This window comes from Protopterus annectens, chromosome 1.part2 (genome assembly GCF_019279795.1).
Source record: "Protopterus annectens isolate FY-2018-M chromosome 1.part2, PAN1.0, whole genome shotgun sequence".
In the NCBI taxonomy this organism is placed as follows: domain Eukaryota; kingdom Metazoa; phylum Chordata; order Ceratodontiformes; family Protopteridae; genus Protopterus; species Protopterus annectens.
This window is the reverse complement of record NC_056727.1, coordinates 669,416,520-669,443,810: the sequence shown is the minus strand read 5'-3', so window position 1 is coordinate 669,443,810 and position 27,291 is coordinate 669,416,520. Positions and strand designations below refer to the sequence as shown.

At 41.5% G+C, this 27,291-nt stretch overlaps 1 protein-coding gene across 1 annotated transcript in view; it reads right to left on the bottom strand.

Moving 5' to 3' along the window:
• The window catches only part of LOC122790693 (cystatin-2-like), a 128,058-nt gene that overhangs the window by 52,725 nt on the left and 48,042 nt on the right, over nucleotides 1-27,291 (bottom strand). The window contains exon 2 of the mRNA XM_044058238.1: nucleotides 13,693-13,809. Coding sequence (XP_043914173.1) covers nucleotides 13,693-13,809 — 117 coding nt within the window. The remainder of the gene's footprint in view (nucleotides 1-13,692; nucleotides 13,810-27,291) is intronic.

Genomic DNA, 27,291 nt, shown 5'->3' with positions numbered 1-27,291 from the left:
AATGGATTGCTTTACTTTTTGGGCTCTGTGTTTGCACAGAGGTGCACATCTCACACCAATGTGCAGTGACGGTGAGCGGCAGCAGAATGCTGAGCTTACCTCTGCACAATGCCCCTTAAACCTGGTGTGCTATGCCAACACACAGCAAAAGATGCACTATAAAGAATTCATGTCATTGCATTATCAATGTTTTTTAAAGTAAACTATTAGATACGCATGATTTGAACCCAGTATCATCTGGGCTCAAAAAGAAATGTGTCAAGATATTTACACCTGCTGCCACACACTCAGTTAAGCAGCAGGTGTGTTCCACACACTCAGCACTAACTCTCAGCCTTTAGCAATGCAACTTGCATATGCACACTGGTTACCTACACACAAATAGGGAAAAGAAACAGAAATGTGTATCTCGCATGCACAAACACTCTACCAACCACTGTGCACACCCGCTGCTCGCTGAACTATGGAAAAGTAAATATTGGGTATTACTGATGTTTACTGTCCATTTCCTGTCTATGACATGAAATTACATGTGGATACATAACAAACTGAAGGCCCTATCTAACAATACGTCACATATTTACAATACAGCCATGTACTGCCTCCCCAAAACACTGCAATCCTGGTGTCTCAGTACTTTCCCCAACATATATCACCTACACTACAGAAATTAATGTTGGGAGGGTGGCCTAATGGTTAAGGTGTTTGCCTTACAAACACAAGGTGCTGGGTTTGAGTCTCACAAGGGATAAGTGGCTAGGCTTAAAATGGCTCGCGAGGGCAGTTAGCCTAGTACTAATCTATGAACCTAAATGTTGTGTGATATGCAATGCACATCAATCTGATAACAAGCAGAACTAAAATTGTTAGTCCATACGCCTAACAGGCTTATCTCCAAGGCTAGGGAAGTAATCAGCATGGATCTTATGCACAGGGACATAGGTGGCCTTCAACACACTTGAGCCAGCCCATTTTGGTTTTGTGAAGGGCAAATCTTGCTTATTAAACCTAGTGGACTTCTTTGATACTGACCTCAAAAACCTGGATGAGGGATAACAGGACATACCACCAATGATGAGTTATCAAAGGCTTTTGACACTACTATTTAGGTATCATTGAGAAAGTCTCACATCTACGAATTAACCCATACATTACTAGATGGATAGTCAACTGGCTCACCGACAAAACACACACTGTGAAAGTTGTGGACTGCTCCTCCACCACACCAGTGGAATACCACAAGGATCTGTGCTGGGCCCTCAACTGTTTGGAAAATATTTTCTGAAGCCCAGACAAAGGTAGATGGCTTGTGGCTTACCAAATTTACAAAAGACTGTGTCAACAGGATTCAGTCATACACAGTCCCCCAACAATGCTACTATATTACAGAAAGGGCTGACACAGACAAGTGATTGCTGCCAAACTCACGGACTGAACCCTACACAGCCAACTCTTCTTCTGAACTACAATCCATAACTCAGAAGGTGTTTAACACAGTAGAGTCATGGTTTTTAAAGTGTCGTCTCCTCTTGAATCCCAAAAAAACATAACTCCTACTCTTTACTCCTACTCTTAAGTCCACACCATTAGACTTCTCAGTCATCTCTAATAATGGTACCCTCATTTCTCCTGACTCCAACAACAAACTCCTTGGAATTACAATAGATAACCTTAATTTCGACTCTCACATTAACAACAGTATAAAAAAAATTAACAGAAGACTGGGCTCCCTATATAGGATTAGACCCTTCCTTACTTCTACAGCTAGAACCACTATCGCCCACTCTCTTCTAATCTCTATACTGCTCTATGCCTCACCAATTTACACAAACCTAACTAAAAACAACCTGCTCAAATTAGCTAGCTCCTATAATAACATTGCCCGATTTGCCACTAGAAATCTCTTCAGAACCCATCACTGTCACAACCTAAATCAACTTGGTTGGCTTGAACTACAGAATGAGCTTCAAATTTAACCAACTTACCATTGTCCATAAGGTCCTTAATGAACCAAACAAAACTCCAATACTCTCTAACCTCATAATCCCCTATAAAAATCTTAATACATTACACTCATCAAACTATTAGCATAAACCAGTCCAACAACATGGCAGGTGACTCTCTCTTTTCAAACACAACTGGCAAAAACTGGAACCTTCTACCTAGTGAACTTACATTACTTCCTTCCCTACCCCTCTTCAAACAAATTCCTTAGAACACACTGTTTATGCCCTTGCAGTAACCCTGACTAAAATTTCACCCCGGTTCTACTACTTCCTAGTTTCTACTTTCAAACTAGACAATGTTGTTTGGCATGAATGAAAGCGTGAACTCTAAAACTACTGTAACATTTAAGTATTTACTTCCTCTGAAGATCATGTCCTAAATTCTGTTCTTTGTCATTTTATGTACAATACAATGTACTTGAAATAACTGCTATTTACTACTTTATTGTAAACTACTACCTGGTTACTTACTGTTTTTGTTTTGTTTATTTTTTATTGTAATCTTTAACCTTTGTTATTACTGCTGTTTGTTGGAGCTTTTCTCCCCGGGCCTCAAAGGACATATATCCGGTTAGACTAGCCTAGTCAACAAACGTAAAATAAATAAATTAATAAATAAACACAAAAAATGCCTCATTGCCCCTTTGGCAATGAAGTTCCCCTACTAATTATGATATACATAGTACCCCTCTAAGCTCAAGCACAGTGTTGCAAGACTTGGGAACACATGTTGATAGCAATCTACAGTTCAATCACTGTGTGTCCATAATAGTGAGACACACATTCTACATTGCGCACCTCATAAATAAGCCCATCACCTCTATGACCAGGGAGGTCATAGCTCTGCTGTATTCTACCCTTATCAGACCACTAATTAGGTACAATACTCCCTTCTGTCTGTACCTCACCAGACACCTGCAGCAACTAGAGTAAACACAGAGGTATATCGCCTGGAAAATCCAAGGCTTCATGAACATAACATGCATGGAAAGACTAAAAGACCTGCCACTGTACTCACTATCATGCAGGTTGCTGACAGGTGACCTATGCCTGGCCTACAGAGCAGCCTCAGACCCAGCCCTACTAGAAATGCTGGACATCTGCAAATCAAATGGGACAAGAACAACTTGTTTCAGGGATCTCAACCCAGCCGGTAACATAAACAGAACATGCTGTGGAGACAGATATATCTCCCAGCGATTGTCACTCTTCTGTAATATGCTCCCACTGCATGTGGAGCAGTGCTTCTCAATGACTCTGTTCAATCTCAACCTTTACAATTTGATGGGTGACTGTAAATTCACACTGAGACTGACACACATGTCCTTCATGGACAGAGTCATTTGGTGCAGATCACAAAATGGCACCTATGCCCCACAAGAATAGAGCCAGTCTGTACTGATCATAAAATCTATCTGCTAACAATGGCCATCTAACTATGCTCAATAAGGTACTAGGGTTTTTGCACAGCTAGGCTTATAAATGATCTAGGGCCATTAGACTCAGGTTAGTAACCTCCTATGAACCTATGCAGGCCTTCGAACAGCTTCTCTCCAATATGCCCTGCTGATTTCATCCAATATGAATGGACCTGCGGTCTTGTAAAAGTCAGACTTGTGCCATGACGCTTGGGTAAAGTACTGAGTTCTGCAGTCTGTGTACTTAGATAGGCAGAGGTTCTATTCTCACTGCAGTCAACTGGCTGTGTGTGTGTGTGTGTGTGTGTGTGTGTGTGTGTGTGTGTGTGTGTGTGTGTGTGTGTGTGTGTGTGTATTTGTGCTCTTGCTTGGCATTACAGAGAGCCTTTTACACCAGCATGCAGGACATTTATTTCCATATTCTCCTCAACATACACTGCTGGTGTCATCAGCTATATCGGATTTGTGGATATGCAATATTCCCACCAGGGCAGGGTCAGGGACTGGCCTGGAGGCCAGGCAAAAGTCACCTCATCCTATATGATGCAGATTACAGTGACATGGCTTTTGGTCTATCCACATATATCATGGCATGTTTTGTAGGCCCTGTGTTTTCTTGAAGAGAAACCCCTGTGGTCTCTAGAGGCACTACATGTGTCTGGTGAGGTACATGCAAAACAGAGCATTATACTCTATTAGTGCTATGATGAGGTTTAAATACAGTACTGCCATGCAATCCTAAAATCTGAATATGATGGTGTGACTTATGATGTGCACAACATAGGCTTTCAATACCAGTGTGGACACTTGGTGGTCAAAGTTCAGAGTACTACCTACATGTGTTCCCAGTGCTTGCATCATTGAGTTTCAGCAAAGGAGGACTGTTGTCAATGGTGTGATTAGCAAGATACTCTACTTTTCAAAAGGACAAAATAAAGACACATTTCTGCATTTATATGTAGATCATGTGGCTTTATCCCCAATCACTGGTCTGTGCTAGCTGCCCCTATAGTATGTTACCATTGGTGGACTCAATGATTGCACCCAATATGCAAGAATCAGCAAACCTGGTAAGCCAAATATAGGTTCATAGGTTCATAGGTTTATACTAGGCTATCTGCCCTAAGGCATTTATAAGCCTAGCCCAGAGTTTTTGTGGCTTACGCCACTCCTTATGTTAAAAAATACTGTGCCCATTAGTTTGTTGTGCCTCTGTCCAGCAGTGACACAGAGATGATTCCCGGGGTAAACCTACTATCTCCCATCCACCGGTCAAGATTTCTCTTGAACATAGCCAGCGAAGTGCTCTGCCTCACATGGACCGGGATTTTATTCCACAACATAGGGAGTCTCTGGGTGACAAATCTATCCCTCCAGCATGTCCTATTTATATCCGTGCTAAGGTTTAAGTTGCTTGCTGTAGTGGATCTGGTAGATTTGGATTTTTTGAGGTGGAGCATGCCCATTAATTCCGGGTTGGACATGGCCTTGTATGTCAGGCACAGGTCACCTCTGAGCAGACGGTATGCGACTGAATAGAGCTGGAGTTTTTCAGTCTGGCAGCATATGACAGATTTTGGAGTCCCTTTATCCTTTTGGTGAGGAACTTTTGGGGTCTCTCCAATTGCTGCAGGTGTCGGGTGAGATACATCCCGAATGGGGCATTGTACTCGATCATTGGTCTGATAAGTGAAGAGTACAGGGGAACAATGACCTCACTTGATCTGGATGTGAATCCTTTCATGATCAGGTGGGCAATGTAGAAGGTTTTTCTAACCACTTTAGCAATGTGAGTGTCAAAGAAAGGCCACTGTCAACCTGGGTCCCCAGGTCCCTGATAACCTCTTCTGTGCTTAGTGGATTGCCACCTATATGGTAGCTTGGGGTTACCTTGTTTTTCCCGAAGGGTATGACTATACATTTTTTGGCATTTAACTTCAGGCCATGGCTCTGGCACCAGCTATCAGTTTCCGTGAGACCCTTCTGAAGGATATCTGTGTCCGATGTACTTTCCACTATGGCTCCCAGTTTGCAGTCATCTGCAAACTTTGTCAGCCATAGTCCTCCTATGTTAGCCTGTACTTCTGAGAAGTAGATGCCGAACAACAGTGGGCCAAGGACTGAGCCCTGTGGGACACCACTTGTGACCGGCTTGGAGTCCGACATGGCGCCAGCTACTTTAACCCTGTGGGTTCTGTCCTTTAGCCAGTTTGCAACCCATCTTGTGACATATGGGTTTACATTTAAGCTGGTAAGTTTCTCTATAATACCTGAGTGGGGTATTGTGTCGAAAGCTTTTGCAAGGTCAAGGTAGGCTGTATGGACTGCCTTTCCCTCATCAATGGCCTTGGTGACTGTTTCGAAGAAGTCGACCAAGTTCAAAAGGCATGATCTGCCCTTGACAAAGCCAAACTGGGTTGGGTCCAATGTCTGCAAGTCCCCTATGTCTTTGTTTATGAGTTCCATTATGATCCTCTCCATAGCTTTGCAGACCAGGCTTGTTAAGCTTATGGGGCGGTAATTACCAGGGTCCGTAGAGGCACCGCCTTTGTGGAGTGGGACCACAGTTGCCGTGCGCCACTCCTTGGGCACGTATCCTGTGGTAAGGCTAAGATTAAACAGCTGCCTTATGTGCGGGTTTAGTTCCTCATTGAGTTCGTGTAGCACACAGCCGGGGACACCATCCGGTCCCATTGATGCTGTGTTTTAGCTTTAGAGAGCAGCTTTCACCTGCGCATTGGAGATGTCTGGGAGGCTGCACTCCGCTGGGATAGTTATCTCTCCTTTTGGGGAGAGGGGTGAAGTTTGCACTGAACCTGTCTGCCAGTATGTTGGCAATGTCTGTGGGTTCAGTGATTTTTGTATCATTTTGGACTAATTCTGAGCATATCTGGGAGTTTCCACCCAGGTTTCTAACATAGCTGAAGAAGGCCTTATGATTGTCTTTTGAATCTATGGCAATTTTTCTCTCAAAGTTGGCCTTGGATGATTTTATGAGTGCTCGTATTTTTTTTACTAATAATGATCAAAGGTGTCTTCTCTTTTATGGATTTTGCTCTATCATGTAACAGCTTTCTCCTCTTATTGTAAAGTTTGTTTATGGCTGGGGTCCACCAGACTGGACGTTTGCCCTTGGTGGAAAGAGTCTTGGTTTTATTAGGGATTGCCTGATCCATGCAGTCCTGGAGGTGTTCGTAGAAGGCATTTGTAAGGGCTTCTGCAGCTTGGGTTGTGGTTTCCACTAGCTCGGGGCCCTTGAAGGATACCACACCAGTCTTGAGTAGTGTGAAGTTTGCTTTAGAGAAGTTCTTCACTGTGGTCTTTTTTGTTTGGGGTGGGGGGATGTGGATATCCAGTGAGATTAGTTTATGATCTGATCTCACCAATGAGGGATATACTTCCGGTGTGGAGCATTTTGTCCCCATGTTTGTGATGATGAGATCTAGTATATTTTCTCCTCTTGTGGGAACGGTGACTAGTTGTTCCATGGCATTTGAATTTATGAACTCCAGGAACCTTTGGGCTAGAAAGTTTGGGCTTGAGTAATGTTCCCAGTCTATATTCGGGTAGTTGAAGTCACCCAATATAATGGTGTTTGGAGATACATACATTTATACCCTCCAGTGTCTTCAGGAAGGCTGTGTGGGGTTCCTGAGTTTTAGAGGGTGGCCTGTAGCATGCTACAAATTGTAGAGCAATTTTGCCTATGGTTAATTGCACCTGGATGGTTTCCGATGCTTCGTGCGTTGCCACCAACCTGGAGGTGTGGGTATCCTTGATGAATATGGATACACCCCCTCCTTTAGTGGTGTGGTCCGGGTTTTGGGGCCGGAACGCATGATATGAGGTAAAACCTGATAGTGCCGGGGTGCTCTCAGGAGCCTTGAACCAGGTTTCAGTCACAGCACAGACATCGATGTTCTCCATACTGAGAAGGGCCTCGAGTGCATGCATTTTGAGATTTAGACTTCTGGCATTGAGCAGCATTACCCTTAGTTTCTTCCCATTTTGTTTTCTAGGGTGGTAGATTTAGAAATTGAGCCTTGCCTAAAAAGGCACTATGGGGGTGGCAAGAGCCTTAGCCAATATCCGGAATCCCAGGGTGACAGGTGCAAGCCGTCCCTTGCGAAGCAGTGTGGCTTGTCAAGCATGTCATCCCAGGCAGACAGACACTGGATCCCCTTTGAATGACACCAGAAATTAAGCCAATTGTTAAAGCTGATCATCTTGTCTCTATGTTGTGGCATCATTCTTGGTGAAGGAAGGATGCTGCTCAGGGTCAGGGTCATACCTGCCTGGGCTACATAATCAGAGAGCTCCTCTATGTCTCTTTTCATGTAGTCCAGGGAGGTACGTCTCAGGTCGTTCACACCAGCATGGACAATGACTGTGTCATATTTGTACTTGCTGTGGAGTGACCCGAGTGCTTGTGTTATGTGGCGGATTCTAGCGCCCGATAGGCAGCTTACTGTGACCCTCTCCCTGTTCAGCCTGGTGAGTGGGACGTCAGTGTGTCTGACTATGGAGTCACCTATGACAAGTATGTTTGGTGTTGTATTTGGCCTTAAGGGCTGTGACTGCTTTGCACACCGATTTTGTGTTTTATGTGTTGTTTTATGTGTTGCCTGTGGTGTGTCATGAGGTGGCGGTTGCTCGGGTGTCTGCTTTGGAGTCCTCTGCTGTTTAGGTAAATTTTTGCTCAGAGCCTCCGAGTATGTCTTTGTGTGTTATGTGTTTGATTCATTGTTGTGATAGCTTTATGTGAGACTGGTTTTGTGGTGTGTGTAGTTGCCTTCTCCTCCTGTCTGGTCTTGCCAGTCCTGAGTTGAGAGAGCTCAGCCTCCAGTTTGGCTAAATAACTGCATCTCTCGCAAGTATTTGTGTTATTTGGGAGGAGGAGAGGGTTGTCTGTGTACAAGGCAGTATGCAGTGTCTTACCTTCATCCAGGCCTATCACACAGAATCAATGGGCTGCGATAACATCACAGATCACTGATGGCATGACTCAGCACATATACCTTCACGATATGGTTGAATACACATTTTAACACACCCTCCACAAGAGCTATGTTCCCAAAGAAGGGTGTACATCAACATGCATCCATCTGAGTTGGAGACAAGCACCTGATGTATGCATGTATAAACACATCATGAATCTCCTCAACTGTGAAGCAGAATAACTTGTCATCCTGGACCCTTTCTAAATGGAGACCAATAGTATCCCAGATGTGTGCAACAGCTCTGTGTGAGTTGTTAATGATACATCATGTCTGTTACATCTGACAGATGCCTCAAAGAGGTCATCAAGGGCAAGCATGATGACAACACTATCATCCTGTGGAACTTGACCAGGCAAAGGCATCTGACACAAATCCACACTGTGGCATTCAATCAATGCTGTAAGATGTGGCCATAAACAGCTAAATCACCAAGTGGGTATCACATACATGGCATCTAAATATGGTGACATGAGTGCAGTGACCTATATCTCAGGTCTAGTGATTAGGTCCATACATACGGGCTGTCAGCTAGGCCCTTCCCTGCCCATTACTTAAGTGATGGGACATCACAGATGACATGCACATCCTGTGTCCAAACAGCTTCTTGAAGCACTACAGACTGTGGGCAATCATTGACTCCAACTGTGACATTAGTATAATACAGGCAGTATCAACACATACCAAAGATTGCTGCCACAGCCATGACAACACCTGCAATGACAACAAAATATACGGAGATTTGTTAAGTCAAGAAAACAAACACACAACCCAAGTATAATGTGAACATCAAAATCAAACCAGAAATCAAGAACAGTCACACTGGTGGGAAAAGACTTCAGAGTAGAGTGTTGTTCAAAACATAAATTTGTTACTTAAAAAACTCATAAAACAACAACAGAGGTTAAGCACTTTCGTTCTCTGGTAACTGGACTTCATCATAGCAATTACCCATAAGTCAAGAGGCCTTTTTATACATCATACTAAATTAATTGATTACATAATCAAATTAGTAAAATTTCCTCAGAGTGCCAGCATAAACAGCTGCTATGTTGTTGTTGTTAAGACTATTATATAAAAAAAACTGAAAAAATGTTTTTAATTTTAGTTGCAGTAATTTTTCCAAGTGCACTGCGCATTGTTATAAATTATTTCTTTGCAACCGTTACATGTTTTTACTAGCAGGTCTTACAACATAGTAGCTGTTTATGCTGACACTCTGAGGAAATTTTACTAATTTGAATATTATGTAATCAATTAATTTAGTATGATGTATAAAAAGGCTTCTTGATATATGGATAATTGTTCTGATCAAGTCCAGTTACCAGGGGATGAAAGCGCTTAACCTCTATTGTTGTTTTATGAGTTTTTAAGTAACAAATTTATGTTTTGAGCAGCACTCAACTCTGAAGTCTTTTCCCACCAATGTGACTATAATGTGAACATCACACCCTATAATAAGACCAATAAGTATGTGACCTGTGTCCTACGGTAGATGGTAAGTGGCACACCCACCAGCATGTGGTCACAGTGCTGACTATTCCCTCGTATGTAACACAAGTACGGAGTATGTGAAGGATATCCACATCAGAGACCATAAGGCCTCCACAGTTCCCAGCATTCATCACACCAGTAACGGAGTATAATGTACTCTTCTTCTCCATGTACCTCCCTACACATCTTCCACTGATGTGTAATGAAATGTATCACTTTTGTCTGACTGAGCCGTCACAAAGCTTATTGGCCATTCCTAGGTATTCTTTTTGTGGCATAAACATTACTGTCCGATGGTGCAGAACACCCATCAAGTTGCTACACCAGATGCACATGTGCTACCTGTTCTGGTGATGCACAAAGTACATACATAGGTGTTATTGTAACAGTGTGGATTGTGCTATATATATATATATATATATATATATATATATATATATATATATATATATATATATACATACACACACACACACACACACACACACACACACACACACACACACACACACACACACCAGTCAACTAGCCTGTATTGCTCATAAATGTTACAGTGCCAAGACAGTGTGCGTGATTACCCTCATAGAGTGTGGACGTATCATAATAGTTGTACAAGTGTGTTTGTGCAGAATCATCTCTGATCACTCCAAATCACATATGTTATGTCAGAGGCATGGGTTTACTGGTGGTATTATTCTGATATTGTCCACGATTGTAGTTGGTTCTTTTAATGTTGTCTATGAGCCTTTATCGGTGTCCCACTTCCTGGAGACGTCTGCCGAAACTACACTCATATTCAGGCAAATTAGTTTGCACAGCTTCACAATATGCACCCTACGCCAACTGTATGTCGGGTCCCTGATAGATGTCCTCTGCGTTAGTCATGTAAGGATGCTTATCTCCACACAGACATCCTCCCCCATTATTCTGTCACCTTGTGTGACACTCACATAATACACATTTTCACTATGCAGTCCCTACTGTACCATACCGATCTGTGATTAGTGTTGCTGCAACAACCACATTCCACTGACATGCCCTCATCTGTTGTACATTAGGTTTAGGTTGTTTCACCTGTCCTCTTTCCTTGTGATAACTCCTAGAATTCATCTGTGTGTCCCTATTCAATACATACACTTCCCCCAAGTGTTTGTTTTACATGGCAGTCCATGTACAGTTACAGATTACTTACACAACTTCAGTACAGAATGCCAGGGATGTGTATCACCATTCCCTGCACTGTAGCTACACTGTCCTGTACTGTGTTTGGATCATATACTTAGCATTCATACCTCAAAACTGTCCAGATTTTCACAGAATGTTATCAAATGTGTGGCTTTCTGCCATATCACTGGGATGATCTCAGGACTGATGTGACTCAATATTACATACATTTGAGTTTCACATTTCAAATCCTTCAGAAGATGTAGCTTAACACAACCCCCTAGTTATTCTAGCACATTTCTATAGGGCAAATATGTCAAATATGTCCCCATTTCTGGGTCATTGTCCCCTTACTAAGCTGGCCTTTGTCCAGCTGTCTTGCACTAAGAGACTGTGAGCATTCTGTGAAGCCCTGGTGATCGCTGTGGCATTCCATGCAAAACTGTGGACCGTCAGTGCGCTCTGATTTAAACTGAGTACTACCCATATTTGCTTACACAGTTTCCAGGCCGGCAACACTGTTGCCAGCCAGGAAACCTTGCTTAAATGTGGTGAGCTGCATTAATATGCAATGTGTGCTGCTGCTCATCACGCACCACAGCGCACACATATAAACTCTGTGTAAGCTTCTTGCAAAGTCAATACACAGAGTTTATTGAATCCCAGGGTAGGAGTTACTATCAAGTCCTCCATTGATTCCCAAACTTTTTGGCAAGAACTTTACACTTATAAACATCTGGTGTACTAAAAATGCAGTCTAAAAAGTACAAGACCATCACATTTCATATACAAGCTCACGGCACTCAGCATAAACAATACCCACTTCTAATACCCCACTTCAAAATGGAAATGTTAGGGACCTTGAAACAGAATTTGTTAATTTCCTCCTCTTTGATCATCTTGTGATGACAGTAGTCAGGAAATCCCTCTACCTGGTACAGCTAATTGGTAAGGGAATATTACCCAGATCTGAGCAGGTCATTGTTCCATTATATTCAGCACTGATTAGGCCAGTTACTGAATTTAACTTCCCTTTCCTGATGTACCTCACCAAATACATCAAAGACCCCAGGGGCTCCTAAGATCATTACAGACTAAAAATCCTAAGCTACCAAAAACAGACTAGAAGCACAGTCCTTTTATTTAGCACCCTTACAGACTCCTAAATGGAAATTTCTGCCTTGCCTTCTATGTCATTAGGGACGCTGTGTTCCTGGATCTCAGTTTTTTGTAGGTCATTTGTCTGTACAGAAAGTTCTCTCTCATAATTGGGGATGCAGATGTTCAAAACGAAAAAAAAAAAAAAATACAAATCATACTGTTCAGAAAGCGTTGTTGCCTCACAGCAAGAGGTTCTCCTGTTTGATTCTTGGCCGGAGTGCCTTCTGTGCGGAGTCTGCATGTCCTCCCCGTGGTCTCCGAAAGACATGCGTGAATGGGCATGTTTTCGCTGAAGGTTGGGCGTCGGGCTGGCAACTCGGCGCCATAAAAATCTACTGCCAATCATTAGCGAACCGGAGTTCCGCTGTGGCGACCCCTAACCGGGAAAAAGCCAAAAAGACAAACAACAACTGTTCAGAAAGGGCAGACAAGTCTGTCTAGCTTTACTATCCAAGAGGTGTTTTGCACTTAGTAACCTTCACGTTTGTTTCAATAAGGCAGTTTTAAAATTAAATGAAGCCAATCCCAATTCTTCAAAGCCACAGTAGGTAACCATTTGAAATGCGGTCCCGAAATACAGAGACTGAATGGCAAAAAGATTGGAATTCTAAGTCCAAGGTGCCACTTCTCTGAATATTCCCTTTTCTCCTAGGTATGGCAATTCTGGAGTTGGTGTATACATATACGTATAGATAGATATAGACATATATGTGTGTGCATTTGTACACACGTGTACATATATATATATATATATATATATATATATATATATATATATATATATATATATATATATATATATTTATATATAAATAAAAAAATGTATGTAGTGTGTATGTATAAGGGGGTGGGAGAAGAGGGATTCTCAAGATCCCTGTTTTTTTTCGGCTTGTTGGCACTTGGCATTTTGAACGCCAACATCTTTCTAAGGGGTCATAACACCACCCATTGCTATAAAAAAAAATCATTAACTTAATACTTGAAAAAGCATAATACTGCATACATAGTTCTTCTGTGCTAGCATTATACTTCAGATGTTTGTCTTTTTGGCTTTTAGGGGTTGCCACAGCGGAACTCCGGTCCACTAATGATTGGCAGTAGATTTTTATGGTGCTGAGTTGCCAGCCCAACCTTCAGCGAAGGCACACCCATTCACGGATGTCTTTCGGAGGCCACTCGACTGCGGGGAGGACATGCAGACTCCACACAGAAAGCACTCCAGCCGAGAATCGAACAGGAGAACGTCTTGCTGTGAGGCAACAATGCTACCGCTGTACCACCGCTGCTCTCTCCAGTGTTAGCGTTATACTTCAGATAAGTAATCTAAATGAACAGCAATACATTCATTTCCTCTGATGTAACATAGTACTCTGTTCCCCTACCTTCATTGCCTAATGGTGGAACTATTTTTGCAGAAGACAGTAACAAAAGAAAAAAACACATTCATCTTACCTTAGCAAATTTTTCCTGAGTAAGAATCTGGCATTTATCAAGAGGCTTCGAAGTTCCCTTTCTGCACTTGGTCCGGGCAACATTAGCAATTATGCGGTAATTCATTCCGGCAACAACCTAAAAAATATTTATAAATATTCAAGACAATCACCGTGGCTAGTACTAAAGCAATAAATGCATTCATGTGTAGCAAAAGCAAGCCAACTTTAATACCTTTTTAAATAGTTAATTCTCACTTTGAAACTGTTCCCTCCTTGCTGCAAACCTGCCTAAACTGAAGTACTTTTATTTGAAAGTTTACCAAGATATGTTTTATTCTGTCAGGGGAAAATGTCATGACATTATATGCACTATACATCTTTTGAGATATACAACTACGACAAAATGAACACGTACAATGGCATCAGTGTCACCCTTATTGTGTGCCTTTGTAAGTTCAGGGGATAAGTAATGCAGTATGCATTGTTGGCAGCAGTCTGAAGCCCTGACTTAGTTTTAGATCACTGAAACAGTACACAAAAATGGCCGGATAGAAACTACTTTCCTTTTAGAGTATATTCCTCATTTTTTTTACCCAAGAGCCACTGATTGCCTTATCCACTCATTAGCTAATGAATTCTACTTCTTTAACTTTTGCCTTATTAATTCAGAAGGGTGTGGTTCACAATGGAAATAAAAAAATGTATCAAATATGTGCTAGAGAAGAGGATGGCAAAAGCAAGCTGCATTGACAGTCACAGACAAAGGAATATTTATTGATGATCACAACCATCCCAGAGACATCTACATGCTGACATACAATGTGTCCATTTAAATCTGCATGCTCAAGTTCTCACACATACACATCTGCAAGCAGAGTCAGATCCAGCACCAGGCATTGCCTAGGGTCCCAAGGGTGGGGGGCCCACTCTAGCCAGGAGGCTAGAATGTAATTAATATATAAATACTTCTTGACATCGCAGTGGTGGCATCTTCTCCTTTAAGGAGAAATCTGCAAGCATGCAAGCTAATGCGGATGTAAACACATTCCAGACTTGTGAGCGGAATTTAATCTAATTTAAACTAGCGTCTCCGTTTGGTTCTGTATATGACAGAAAGTGTGTATGCATGTGTATGTTTATGTGCGTATGCAATTTAAACAAGAAGTTCTGTTCATACAGAAGGACATCTAGCAGTTCTGTTCGTACGCTAGATAAAATGTTTGTGTGTATTTCTGTATAAGAGAGAAGGTGTGTGTGTGCTTGTATTGCTATGTGAGACAGTAGGTGTGTGTGTATGCGTGTGTTGTGGTGTGACAGCAGAGAGAAGCTCTGTGTGTGTGTGTGTGTGTGTGTGTGTGTGTGTGTGTGTGTGTGTGTGTGTGTGTGTAAGTGAGAGTGCGTGAGAGAGAGCACAGTAGGGGTGTGTGTGTGAGAGAGAGCAGACAGAAGGTATTTGTGTGTGTGTTTAACATACTCTGAACTGTCCAAGATTTAGCCTCAGTTTTGGTCAGTTTCTAGTAAGATATGTGGTTTTCCGGCAACTCAGAGGATTGAAGCCACTAAAGAATGACAGTTACATGAGTTTCATACTTCATACCCTTCAGAAAATGCATGCCAACACAAATTTAGCAACTTTCTAAGCTAAAAAGAGCAATATTTAAAATCTACTCCTATTTTCGAGCCATTGTACCCCCATTATTTTAGGATCTGTCTAAGAAGTTGAGAGGTATGCAACTATCCAGATTTTGCCTCATATTTTTGGCCTACTCATCATAAAATTTCTGGTTTTCTGGCAAATCACGGAGGATCAAAATAACAACATAGCGTCATACATTTGAGTTTCAAACTTAATTCCCTTCAGAAAATGCATGCAAGCACAAATCCTGTTATACTAGCAACTTTCTATGTTAAAAAGATCAATATTTAAGGTTAGTCAAGTAACTTGATCAGGCTTGACCTGTAACTTGGTTATAGCAGACAATGAATCCTCTATATCAACTACCAGACTGCAGAAGGAATTGTGAAGTTCTGTGAAGACAAGAGCCTGAATCCACTACACAAACTACCAGATCGTTGACAGAACTGCAAGTTTGGGTTTCAGTACATTTTCAGGGAATTAATGAGTTTTGGTACTTTTTCAAGGGATTATGAGTTTGAGTGCATTTTCATAGAATTGTGAATTTCAAAAGAAGAGAGGTTTACTGTTGCTCATACTAAGTATGTTTTCAATGTGTGGCAAAGGTGTTTTTTCAAGCAAATGACAGCCATTGTTTGTGCTGTAGAACTTGAAAGCAGTGTTGGCAGCATCACTGCCTTTCGTGCAGAAGGGTGTGGCTTCTACTCCCACACCATGTCTATGTACTGCAGTGTCCTTTCAATTGTTGATTATTTGGTGCATTTTAAGGGGGATAGGGGTTCTGCACTCCTGAGTGTGTCCTCCTTTGTATGAGATGCCTAGTAACTATGAACTTGTCAATTTTGTCAGTCATTCCCAAATGCAATATTACCAGCTTACTATTTTTTAATGTAACATAGGCCATTAATTCTTCAAGAGGGCAGCAGGCACTGAAACTGTAGATGAAACACTCAAATGTAAAGTTGCTTGCCAGTAGCAACCTCTTCATTAGTTACAGATCTCGTTAATGTGGAATTATTCAGATGACTTTTACTTCTGCAGAGATTGTGCTTATTGGACGGCGCAGTGGTGGCACTGTCACCTCACAGCAAGAGGTTCTCCAGTTCGATTCTCGGCTGGAGTGCCTTCTGTGCCGAGTCTGCATGTCCTCCCTGCGTTCATGTGGGTTTCTGCCAGGTGCTCCAGTTTCCTCCCACAGTACAAAGACATGCATCTGAAGCATTTCTCCCTGGGCTTCCACTGAAAACTGTCTTTGTTCCAAGTCAGACTTGGTTAACACATATTAAATAAATAAAATTGACCAATATTGGTGGATTGTAATAACAGAAGTCTGAGTAGACGTTTATAGTTGAAATTTCTTTGAAATGGGTATTTTTTTCATTATTGGGTCATACATTTTGTTTCATTGTTTACTAGAAGAATGTTCAAAAACTACAAATTTAAAACACATTCTAACAAGCAGTGCTGTACTATACAAGGAATACTATTTAATACAATCAAAAAGGTGAATCAAACAGAGATATGTATGCATGGCCCTAAAAAGATGTGCAAGGAGCCTATGGTTTGAAAACAGCCCAAAGGTAAACAGTTCTCTGCCAGCCATATGCATTTTCTTTGAATGTTGGTTTTAATGCCATTTCAATTAATTTGTTTCAAGGGCAGAGATGTCTACTGTGCATGCTAAGTCTGTTTTCACTGTGAGACTGTGTACTGTTTGTTTAGCAGATGGCTGTCAGTGTTTGTGCTATTTTACTTCAATATCTGTAAACACTGTAGAAGTACATAAGAAAACAGTATGCACACTGACAGGTTTGAATAGTGTTTACGGTAAATGGGGAGAAATAACCAAGTAATGGAACACTGGGATGGCTAGGGAGGGGTCTGCTGCAAGGGGGGAGGGGGGTAGAAGGTTGCTGCAGGAGGGGCTGCTTTTGGGAGGCCCCAATCTATTACCCTGCCTAGGGCCCCATTTGACCACAATCCAGCTCTGTCTGCAAGTTCCACAACTCATGAAAGCATGCCCCTTTGTCTGCTGTAAGCTCCTAGCTGACTGGAGTAGCGGATCCTACCCCAAAGGATACTTCTGCTGCAATAACAGCCACCGTCCTATTTTACTATCCTCTCCCTAAGTGATACATTGGCAAGCTTGAAATTCCCACCATTGCCACTTAACTCCACTAAATACATGGAAACATACAACACCATGCTACACCAGCATGTAAATAGCTGCAGCCATGCAGCTGTACCCTGTAGGCACAAGTACTGGGTAAACCCTAGAAACACCCCCAAAAGTGGAACCACATAAACATGCTTCACAATAAAGGGAACAGAATCTTGACCAAAAGTAAGAAAGTAATTCCCACAATGACAGAGTCTAGTCATTGAAATAAGCAGCTCAGGAGCTTAATAAAAATCTATCAAACCCAAGTTTGAGACTAAAATATCAAGCCAAGCCAAAGACAATCACAAGGCCTTTTTTCTTAATAAGCAGAATGCACCAATGTACTGAACTGATTGTAAACAGGTATACTGTGAGAGAGGATACAGTGATCCTACTGGCCAATAAATTAATTCTGAACTTCACTTGTCTCTCCCTGTTTATTCCACAAGCTATAACTGAAACAGACTCACCTCCAGCAATATCACAATTCCTAACAGCACTATCAAAAGCTAAAAATAGTCCATCAGTGGGTCCTGATATTATCTCTGGATGCACTGCAAATAGCATAAAGCACAATTTAGCCCCCCTCCCCAACAACTGTTTAACCTCAGCCTCCACACAGATTTTGTACCAAGTGAATAGAGAACAGCTACAGTCATTCCTATGCATAATGGAGGACCTTCCACAGACCTATACGTCTGACCAGCCATGGAAAGACTTATCATGGGACTAATCAATAAGGACATAGGGAACCTCCAAAAACACTGGAATTCTCGTATTTCAGATTTGCCAATGGCAGGTCATGCTTACTCAACCTGGTAGACTTAGGTGAACTTAAAAAAAAAAGTACTGGATGAAAGTAAAACAGTAAATACCACATACCTCAACCTGGTCCCACCTTTTAACACATTTCCCCACTAAGGCATAGCAGAAGATCTAGTTAAACTGGGAATAAACCCCCTTTTGTCACCTGTTGTATTGTCTACTGGCTCACACATTGATATCCAGGAGATCAGAACAAGATAAGCTACTTCCACAAAGAGAGACTAGTCACCAAAGAAGACCCCCAGGGTTAGGTACTAGGACCTCTCCTGTTTGCCATCTACTTCTCTGAAGTAAAAACATTTTCAAAGGGTTCTGGTTGACTACGTTTGCACAAGACTGCAAGCTAGGAGTAGTTACTAAACACCATTAGTATATCCTTAGGGAAGTCACCTACCCCAAGGAACTACCACACTGACAATATGTCCCAAGAATTGACCCATGTGCTTTTAAGTCCGCTGTCTGTATTAGAATCCCCACTGGAGACTGGGGATCACATAGAGGTGCTGGAATCTGGGGGGAGGCAGGGCCAACCAATCAGATTACATGAAGATGTACTGTACACTGCAAAGGCCCACTACATGCAACATCCCCTGGATATGAAAACCCTAGCACCTATGCATAATCTAAGTAGAAAAAAAATAAATGATCCCAGATGGCTGCCTTGATGATAGACCCTCTAGGCTGGCTTTCACCCTGATGACTGGGAATGAATGGGCCAGTTGACTGAGACAGGGTCTATTGGCAAGCAGGCAGTGGAGTGGGGGTACAAAAACATGCCTCAGTGTGAAACACTGCTGAAACACTTTGTTGTAAGATATTGTGCTTCAGTATAAATGACAGAAAAAGCATAAAGACGGCAATATTAAAGTACTGTACATGACTGGGTTCCTGTTGAAATTCTGAGGACTGATAATGCAACCCTCAGGAGACTGAAATTTCAAACACTGGGACTACATACCAAGTCCAAGGTTGATGTACCTTAAGTATTCTCCTTACTGAGGTAAAGAGCTCTCTGTTAAGTGTAAGTAACAGATGTTTGGGCAGAGCTACTCATTGTAATGGGTACAGTGGGATGAAGTCTCCTCCTACAAAAATGTTTTAATGGCATTATGCTGAATTTCAAGATTGACTACACGTTTCTGCGCTTTATGTTTTGCATTCATGGCACTTAATTACAGTCACACTCTTCTGAAACAAAACTGTGCTTAATTATGACATTAAGGTGATAAGGGAAATGAGTTTTTGTTTTGCTCCTTTGAGCACTTTTTTTTCATTTGTTAACTGGTGTTGAACACTTGTCCAGATGGACTTTTCAGTCTCAACCCAGGAACACTGTGTGGTTAAGTGACTTGCTCAAGATCATACAGTAGGCAAGTGGGTGCTAGGGCAGTCAAACCCTAAAGACACAGAAACCAGTTCATTAAAAGCTCAGAGCTTTAAGCCTCTGTGCATACTGCCAACATCATATTAAGTACTTAACAATAACTAGAAATATCTCAAGCTTTTAAATCCTGCATGGAAGAAGCAAGATTATGCATGAAAAAAACTATTTTGGAAATCCCAGATCTGTGACACAGGGGGATGGTGCCTTGACTGTGAGCCACATGAGTTTCAATGGTAGTTCAAGTGCTAGAGCAGTCAGGCACAGGAGAAAAAAGGCAAGTAACATATGTCTCAACCATCCAGGAAGGAGGTGTGGCGTCTCCCAGCCAGCTGTCCCTGGTGCTGCAGTGCAACAGAAATTCTGCATAAGCAGGAATCTGAAATAGAGGAGGGCATGAGCTGCAGGTACCAAGACAGTCAAGGCAACTCTTGTCAGTATGTGCCAAAGAGCACACATTCATAGACACGGGTGCTGTTAGTCCTTGCAGTGATGCAGGTGTCCACATCACCTTCCGGACTGGGGTGTCCACATCACCTTCCGGACTGGGGTAAGACCAATGGAAATATTGTCCGTTTTTTGGAATACCAGCGAGGGTTCAAACAACCCTTACAACTGTCTGTATGACTGCTCCCTCGGAAGGCTCTCACCTCAGTACTTTACAAGGTATGCTCCTAGTACAAGGGAATACATGGGCCATGTCCATCTGAAGGAGGCTTGGTGGAGGAGACGTAAGGCATTTTTGACATACAATGTACAGCAGACATAGCCACAACAGGTTTTAGAAAAACAGAAGTCCTTAAAGCCTTGGTAGAGTCTGAAACATACAACAAAACCATGTTACCATGCTAAAATTCTAAACGCCCAGCAGGAATCTACTAAGGCATGGGCCCAACAAACTGACATGTTACTAGAACATTTACTGGGTGTCATTCCTTTGTGTTTCAACCAAGAACAGACACTACCCAGTCTGCTCTCACTGGTCAAAGGATAATGTTGCTCAACCATTTTCTACACAAAATTGCACCAAATTCCAGTGCTGAACTATTCCTGGTGTCCTGTAAGAGGGTAGTCAAAAGAGAAAAATGGCCAGCAGACATCAGGGAAAAATGGTCTGCAGCTGAGAGGGTCAGTCTGGTATCCTCATTCCTTAAAACCTCAAAAGGAGTACACATCTGGCCCTCCCACCTACATTGCCACAACTAGCAGATGAACAATGGCATACTAGGTCAGTATAGACGGAATGCAGCATTAGAAACCTACAATTCTCTTTGAAAATAAACAATCTGACACGATTCCAAATGCATGATGCCCAACACCTGGCAGCAAATAGAGTACTAGTACATTTCTAATGAGCTGAGGACAGAGTGATGAACAGGTTTTTATTTAAGTTACTCAATGCAGTCTAAAGAGGAGACCTTGTAAGCTTACTGAAACAGTACTCTGCACCAAAGCACATAAGTCACTCCAAACAATTTTCCATAAAAAGGTGGCCTCTGAGAACTGCTGAGACGGTTTCTTTTAAGTGGAAAATATACTGAAGCACTTTCACAACTTGTAAAACTACCCACTCGAGGCTCTAATATCTTTGACCTGACCTACTACCAAATGCATTGCAGCAAACTGTAGAGGCACTCACTACAGGTTAAAATTCTCAACATGAACCTTACCGGCATCAAACCCTACACCTCCTCACCCCTGGTTAATTCGGACCTCAAATCACTAGTATTCTCTGTCAGTGTTCCACCCCACCACTAAATGACACCATCTTTAGAGACTTTGAGGGCAACCCTACTTCAGCTATACAAAATTCCTAACAATCCCCTTCAAATGATCCCAATTGAAAGGGCTGCCACATTCACCTCCAGTATTTATCAGCACTAAAACAGCTGCAAAAAAGTCTGTAAATCTCCACCCAAACTCTAATGGTAAATTCGCAAATAAACCTTTCTGATGAAACTCCCATATTAACCTGTATATCAAAATATAAATAATGAAAGGTTATAAGAAATCCCATCCTCCTATCTCCGGACTACACTAAAACATGGCAGCAAGAGTGCTATTAGAAAATGTAAAGCAAGTATGAAGTTAAGGTCACTACAGATATGCAAAGAAGCTACATATCTTTATTCATTTATGGCAGGAAATGAATTAGTATTGGTCAAACATGCACTGAGCTCATCCATAACAATATCACACATTCCAGTCCCTAAAACATAGCTAACACATTTGTAAATAAATTTACTAATAACTTTGTCTCACCTACCCACATTGTTACTCCTAGTATTCCTGAAAATTTAGTTTCCCCTGAAATGTCTTTGGAAGAAGTTTCAGAATTTCTAACAAAGGCAAACATATTTAAAGGGGACCAGATGACATACTGGGCTGCATTCTCATCAGTGCCTTGTATGCACTATCTGAGCCTCTTAAACTGTACGACTGAAGCCTATCCACAGGGTTTGTGCCTGATGCCTTTAGAACATCCACTGTGACTTATCTACAGACCCAGCTAATTAGAGGCCCATCAGCTTCTTCAGCCTTATATGCAAAGTAATGGAACGCATCATAGCAGACCTCATTTATACAGACACCGGCAACTTAACCAATCTGGACCCCACTCAGTCTGGTTTTGTGAGGTGCAGATCTTGAGTCCTGAGCTAGTAAACTAATCTGAAAATAACTGCAGAGGTTGTTAACAATGGTCACTGTGTATACGCTGCTCATCTTAACCTTCCCAAAACTTTTGGCATGATTCCCCCATGCTGGCATTACTGAAAAATTAGACAGAGTTAATGTACATCCCTAAACTGTTTGCTGGACTGCAGCGAAGTACCATAGGGATCAGTACTGGGCCCTTTCCTGTTAGGCATTTATTTTGCAGACATCCAAGCCAAGATCCCTGAAGTATAGTTGACCAAGTTTGCTGATAAGTACAAGCTGGTAACTGTTATCTGTTCAACCACCAATATTAAACTTCTCTAACAAGGGCTGGAATATGCACATGTATGACATACTGAAATCAGTGTCAATCTAAATTCAAAAGCACAGTACAGAAGCATTTGGAAAAACAAAAACTACTCCCACTTACATGTGGTACTCCTCCTCAAACAGATACAGTAATAACAGACCTGGGTACATATGTGGGCAACTCACATTTCCACCATACTCAGGAATCCTTTTATCTGGGCCAATTAATTTCACAATCTGAAGAGGGCAACTTAACATTGTACTCCTCCATTATCCGAAACCTGTCATGGAATACAATGCCCCTTTTGGTACGTACAAATCCAAACATATCACTCAACTGGGAGGGCTCCAACAATTTTTAACCAAAAATATAAAGGCCTTAAATCCTTCAGTCAACCTAAAAGATTAACACAGTTCTTGTTAAATTCAGTAACCTGCCAGCTGCCCCAAGGTGATCTGTGTGTCACTTTTCCAGCCATGAAAGACCCAATCCTATCTGACCTATTTCTTTGCAAATCCAGTGGCTCTACAAAACACCCGCACTAGAGGCCTAACTTTCCAAAAACAAATAAGACTAGCTGGAGGGACTGGTTTCTAACTCAACTTATTCTCAGCCTATGGAACTAGTTACCACCACAGGTCATGCAAAGCACTATGTCTGCCTTCAAGGCTAGTCTTGACAATTGGATGGACAGACAAATTTACACCAGGGTTACCATGTACAGCATTGACTGATTTTGGAGGCGAGCACTAAGTGCTTGTAAAAGGAGCAGGAACTCTGAAATGTGTCCAGTTAAAAGTGTACTTTGCAAGACATATTATACCCCTGTGATTATTTGCCTAGTATCGTTCCCTACATTCACAAAACAAACCAATGAGAAATATATTTTCCCAGTAGAAGGGGATAAAAACAAAAACTGTTCCTTTCAAGTGTTATAAATGCAATGAAGATAAAAACATTTGTCTACAAGTTGTTCCCATGAACTACAATGTAAAAATAGAAATGACTGGTTTCAGGTCTAGTTTACACAAACACACCAGTTTGTGTTCATGGATTAAGTATTAACACAGAAAGTTAAAATACTGGTAAATGAGAGTGGCAGGATAAGCTGCCTGGCTCTGGGAATATGTGGCACAAATCCAGTGAGCTGGTTAACAAGGAATCAGCTCAGTTTTCAAAACAGAGGATAAAATACCCTACTGCCAGGCTTATATTAAAACACTAAGTACGGAGAACTGAGCTCCCTATCAGAGGTGCAAGGCCAAATAGTGCAAGTACTGACCTTGGGGGGAAAAAAAATCACAGCACAACTTCAGCCATCATCTTCATCATCATCATCCCCCATTTTCTACATGGGGTTGGGGGGGGTCATGTCAAAGGTCACCATCTCTCTCTCTATTTAATACCACTCTCCTGCCTTCTTCAACACTAAATGCCTGACTATCGCAAGTCTTCTCTCACACAATCTATCCACCTCTTTGCTGGATACCTCTTTTCCTCTTGCGTTCTTCCTGTCAGTCCCTAATGTTTTTCATCAGACTGTCTTCTGCTTTTCTTCACATGTGCCTGAACAACTGTAATCTGTTCTCTTACCTTTTCTGCAACTGGAGCTACTCTGGCTTCTTCTCTTATGTCCTCATTTCTTCATCTGTCCCACAGTGTGCATCCTATCACCCATCTCAGGCACTTCATCTCCATCACCTCTGGCTTCCTCAACTGCTCTGCCATTACTGCCCAGGTTTTTGTACCATACAGTATTACTGGCCACACCACTGTTTTGTACACCCTATTTTTCAGCTACTTTGGCATTTTTCTGTGATATACTACACCTGACTCTTTCTGCCAGTTGTCTGTAGCCCCTCGGATTCTAACACTGACCTCCTCAACTACCCCTCCCAGACACCTGAAGTTGTTAATCCGTTCCATTATTTTCCCTTCCATCTCAATTCTCAGCTTCTGAGTCCCCCATTTGTTGCGACTACAACTGTCTTAGCTGTACTCAGTTTCATCCCATGTGCCTTCAGTTTTGCTTTCTATTTTCCTATCATTTGCTGAAGTTCTTGTTCAGACTCTGCTTGTAATGCCACATTGTCTGCATACCGCAGTTGATTTGTCCCCTCTGACATATTTGCTAATGTAGCTCATCACCGTTATGAACAGCAGAGGGTTCATAGAACAATGTCAATATAGCTGTTAAGCATTTTTTTTTGCAATGGTGGTTTCATCCTCTACATTCCCCAGTGTAGGCATTGCCCCCCCCCCCCATGCACACACACATACATACATACATACACATCCCTGCTGCTTGTATATATGCCAACTTGTAGACTGCTGTACCTTGAAACACAAACAGCACTACTTACACAGATATCAGTGTTGTACCCCCATAGCCCTGTTACTAATATATACTAACTTTGAGACTGCTATACCTCAGAGAGAAAATACTGTCAGATTATCCCAATCTTGAAATTCCTCCTATCCACACTTAAATTCTCACTATTTTGGAGGACTGCAGTTCTGATCCTTAGACTTTCAATAGGTAAATAGGGAGGTTGCAGTCCACTTGGTAGAAAAGTAAGATGGAAATATTTTCCTTACTTTAAGGCACTGGAGAGTCAAGCTGGGTGAACAAACATTACAAGAATGGGCCAAAGAAATAGGCTCCTTTTCCTCATTCAAAGGGAATCCCTAAGGAATGGAGAGTCAAGCTGGATGAACAAACATTAGGAGAATGGGCCAAAGAAATAGGCTCCTTTTCCTGGTTCAAGGGGAATCCCTAAAGAATGGAGATACTATGTTCTAGAGCAAGTTATGTAGGGAAAGAGCTGCTTTCAGCTCTAAGGATGAGACTGGGAAGGGAAGACCTGCAGTGACAACCCTTCGGTAATCAAACAGGTATTTAAAGATACAGTACAAATAACAATGTACATTTAAATAGTAATTATAATTATATTTGTGATTACACACACATGAGAAACAGCAGTTTAGAGGTGTAAAACTGCTTAAAACAGAAAATAAAACAAACCTTGTTCTACAATATAAAGAAGAGTTTAAAATGGCAAAACAATGTCAAACGTAGGGCATGGTCATAATAAAATTGTAGTATCAACGAGTACAGCATTACAATTCCATCAGTTATCACAACACACAAGCCAGAATCCAGGATAACATATGCAAAAATATTGTTATTGCTAACATATGTGAAAATATTGCTAGTGGCCAGTGGAGGCCGTTGAAAGCCAGTGAAGGCAGTTACAAATGAGACATGTATATATTTTTTAAATGTTACATACACTTGTGTGGTTAGGATAGCATGGAAAAATAATGTTCAACTTCTATACCCTTTAAACTGTGTTAGATAGTAAGCGGCTTAAAGTAACTTAACATCTTTAATAACCAAGTCGCCTAAGAAACCATTCATACAAAACATGACATTGTAAGAAAATGTTCTAATTTTGCCTCTGTATGAAATCCTATTAAGTACAAAAAAGAAACAAAAACAAGTTCCCAGGAATTAAAAAAGAAAAATAAAGTACACATCAGTCCAAAGCTACAGTGTCTCCAAGTCAAATAAAGTTTTATTATACTTCTATCCTTCACATACATAATTGGCAAAACTTCATAGATAGCAGAGGCCTGTCTTGACAATCAATTATACCTAACTGCATCATAAATGTATAAGTGATTACTGGGCTATTGACCCCGGGGGGGTCTTTTTAAGTCTAGCCATGCTTCCCAAGGTGAAAATCAAATCCTGTATCTTGTATCTGTAAGGTAAACACCTAAATCATTATGCCAACCCCAAACTTGTTTCTTTTTATGATGTAATCAGTCAGGGATAAATAAAATGCCAGAACCCTTACACTTTAAGAGTTAATTTTGTCTGATCTTTGACATGCCTTCATCTGACCAAAAGAAACCTTGAAAATCAAGAATGTCATCCCAGGTATTTCAAATAAATGTACATTTGCATAAATATGTTTACAGAAACAGTTCACTTAAGAAACGTACATTGTCCTTACATTTCAGTTATAAATGAGGCAGAACAGTGTACCTTTTGATTTACTTAAGCTGTCCAGCACCATGCGATTTTAGAATTCACCTTATCCTGAAGACCTATTTTGGAAAGGTATTTTCAAGTGGTCTTGCATGTATGCAGCAAGATGCTCTGTCACATGGTGTCACTCTTGGATGCTCAGCCAGAATTCCCACGGCTTCTCAGTCTTCAGAACTCCATAGCAAACTGTGCTTTGCTTCTCCAATTTCTGCGAGCAGTTCAGGGCTCATCCCTTTAGACTGATTTGTAGTACCATGAATACAACTAACAGGTAACACAATTGCTTTGGTGCAGAAGGCAATGAATTTTATTTCCAACAGGTAGATAGACTCCTTTTCCAGTACTGACACTGCAGAGCAGCATATCAGGGTGCTACTCTCAGGAGTGTTACATTGTTCGGATAAGGCACTAAACCCAGGCCCCATCTGCCAGAGTTAATGGTAGCTCAGATGGATGTAAAGAACCCACAGCAGTTATCCAAAACAGTAGGGGTCCCTTACTGATTACCACAGCTTATATACATTTACATAATATAATTATTTACACTTTTTATGCACAATACAATACAGTACTACATACTTTAATAATTT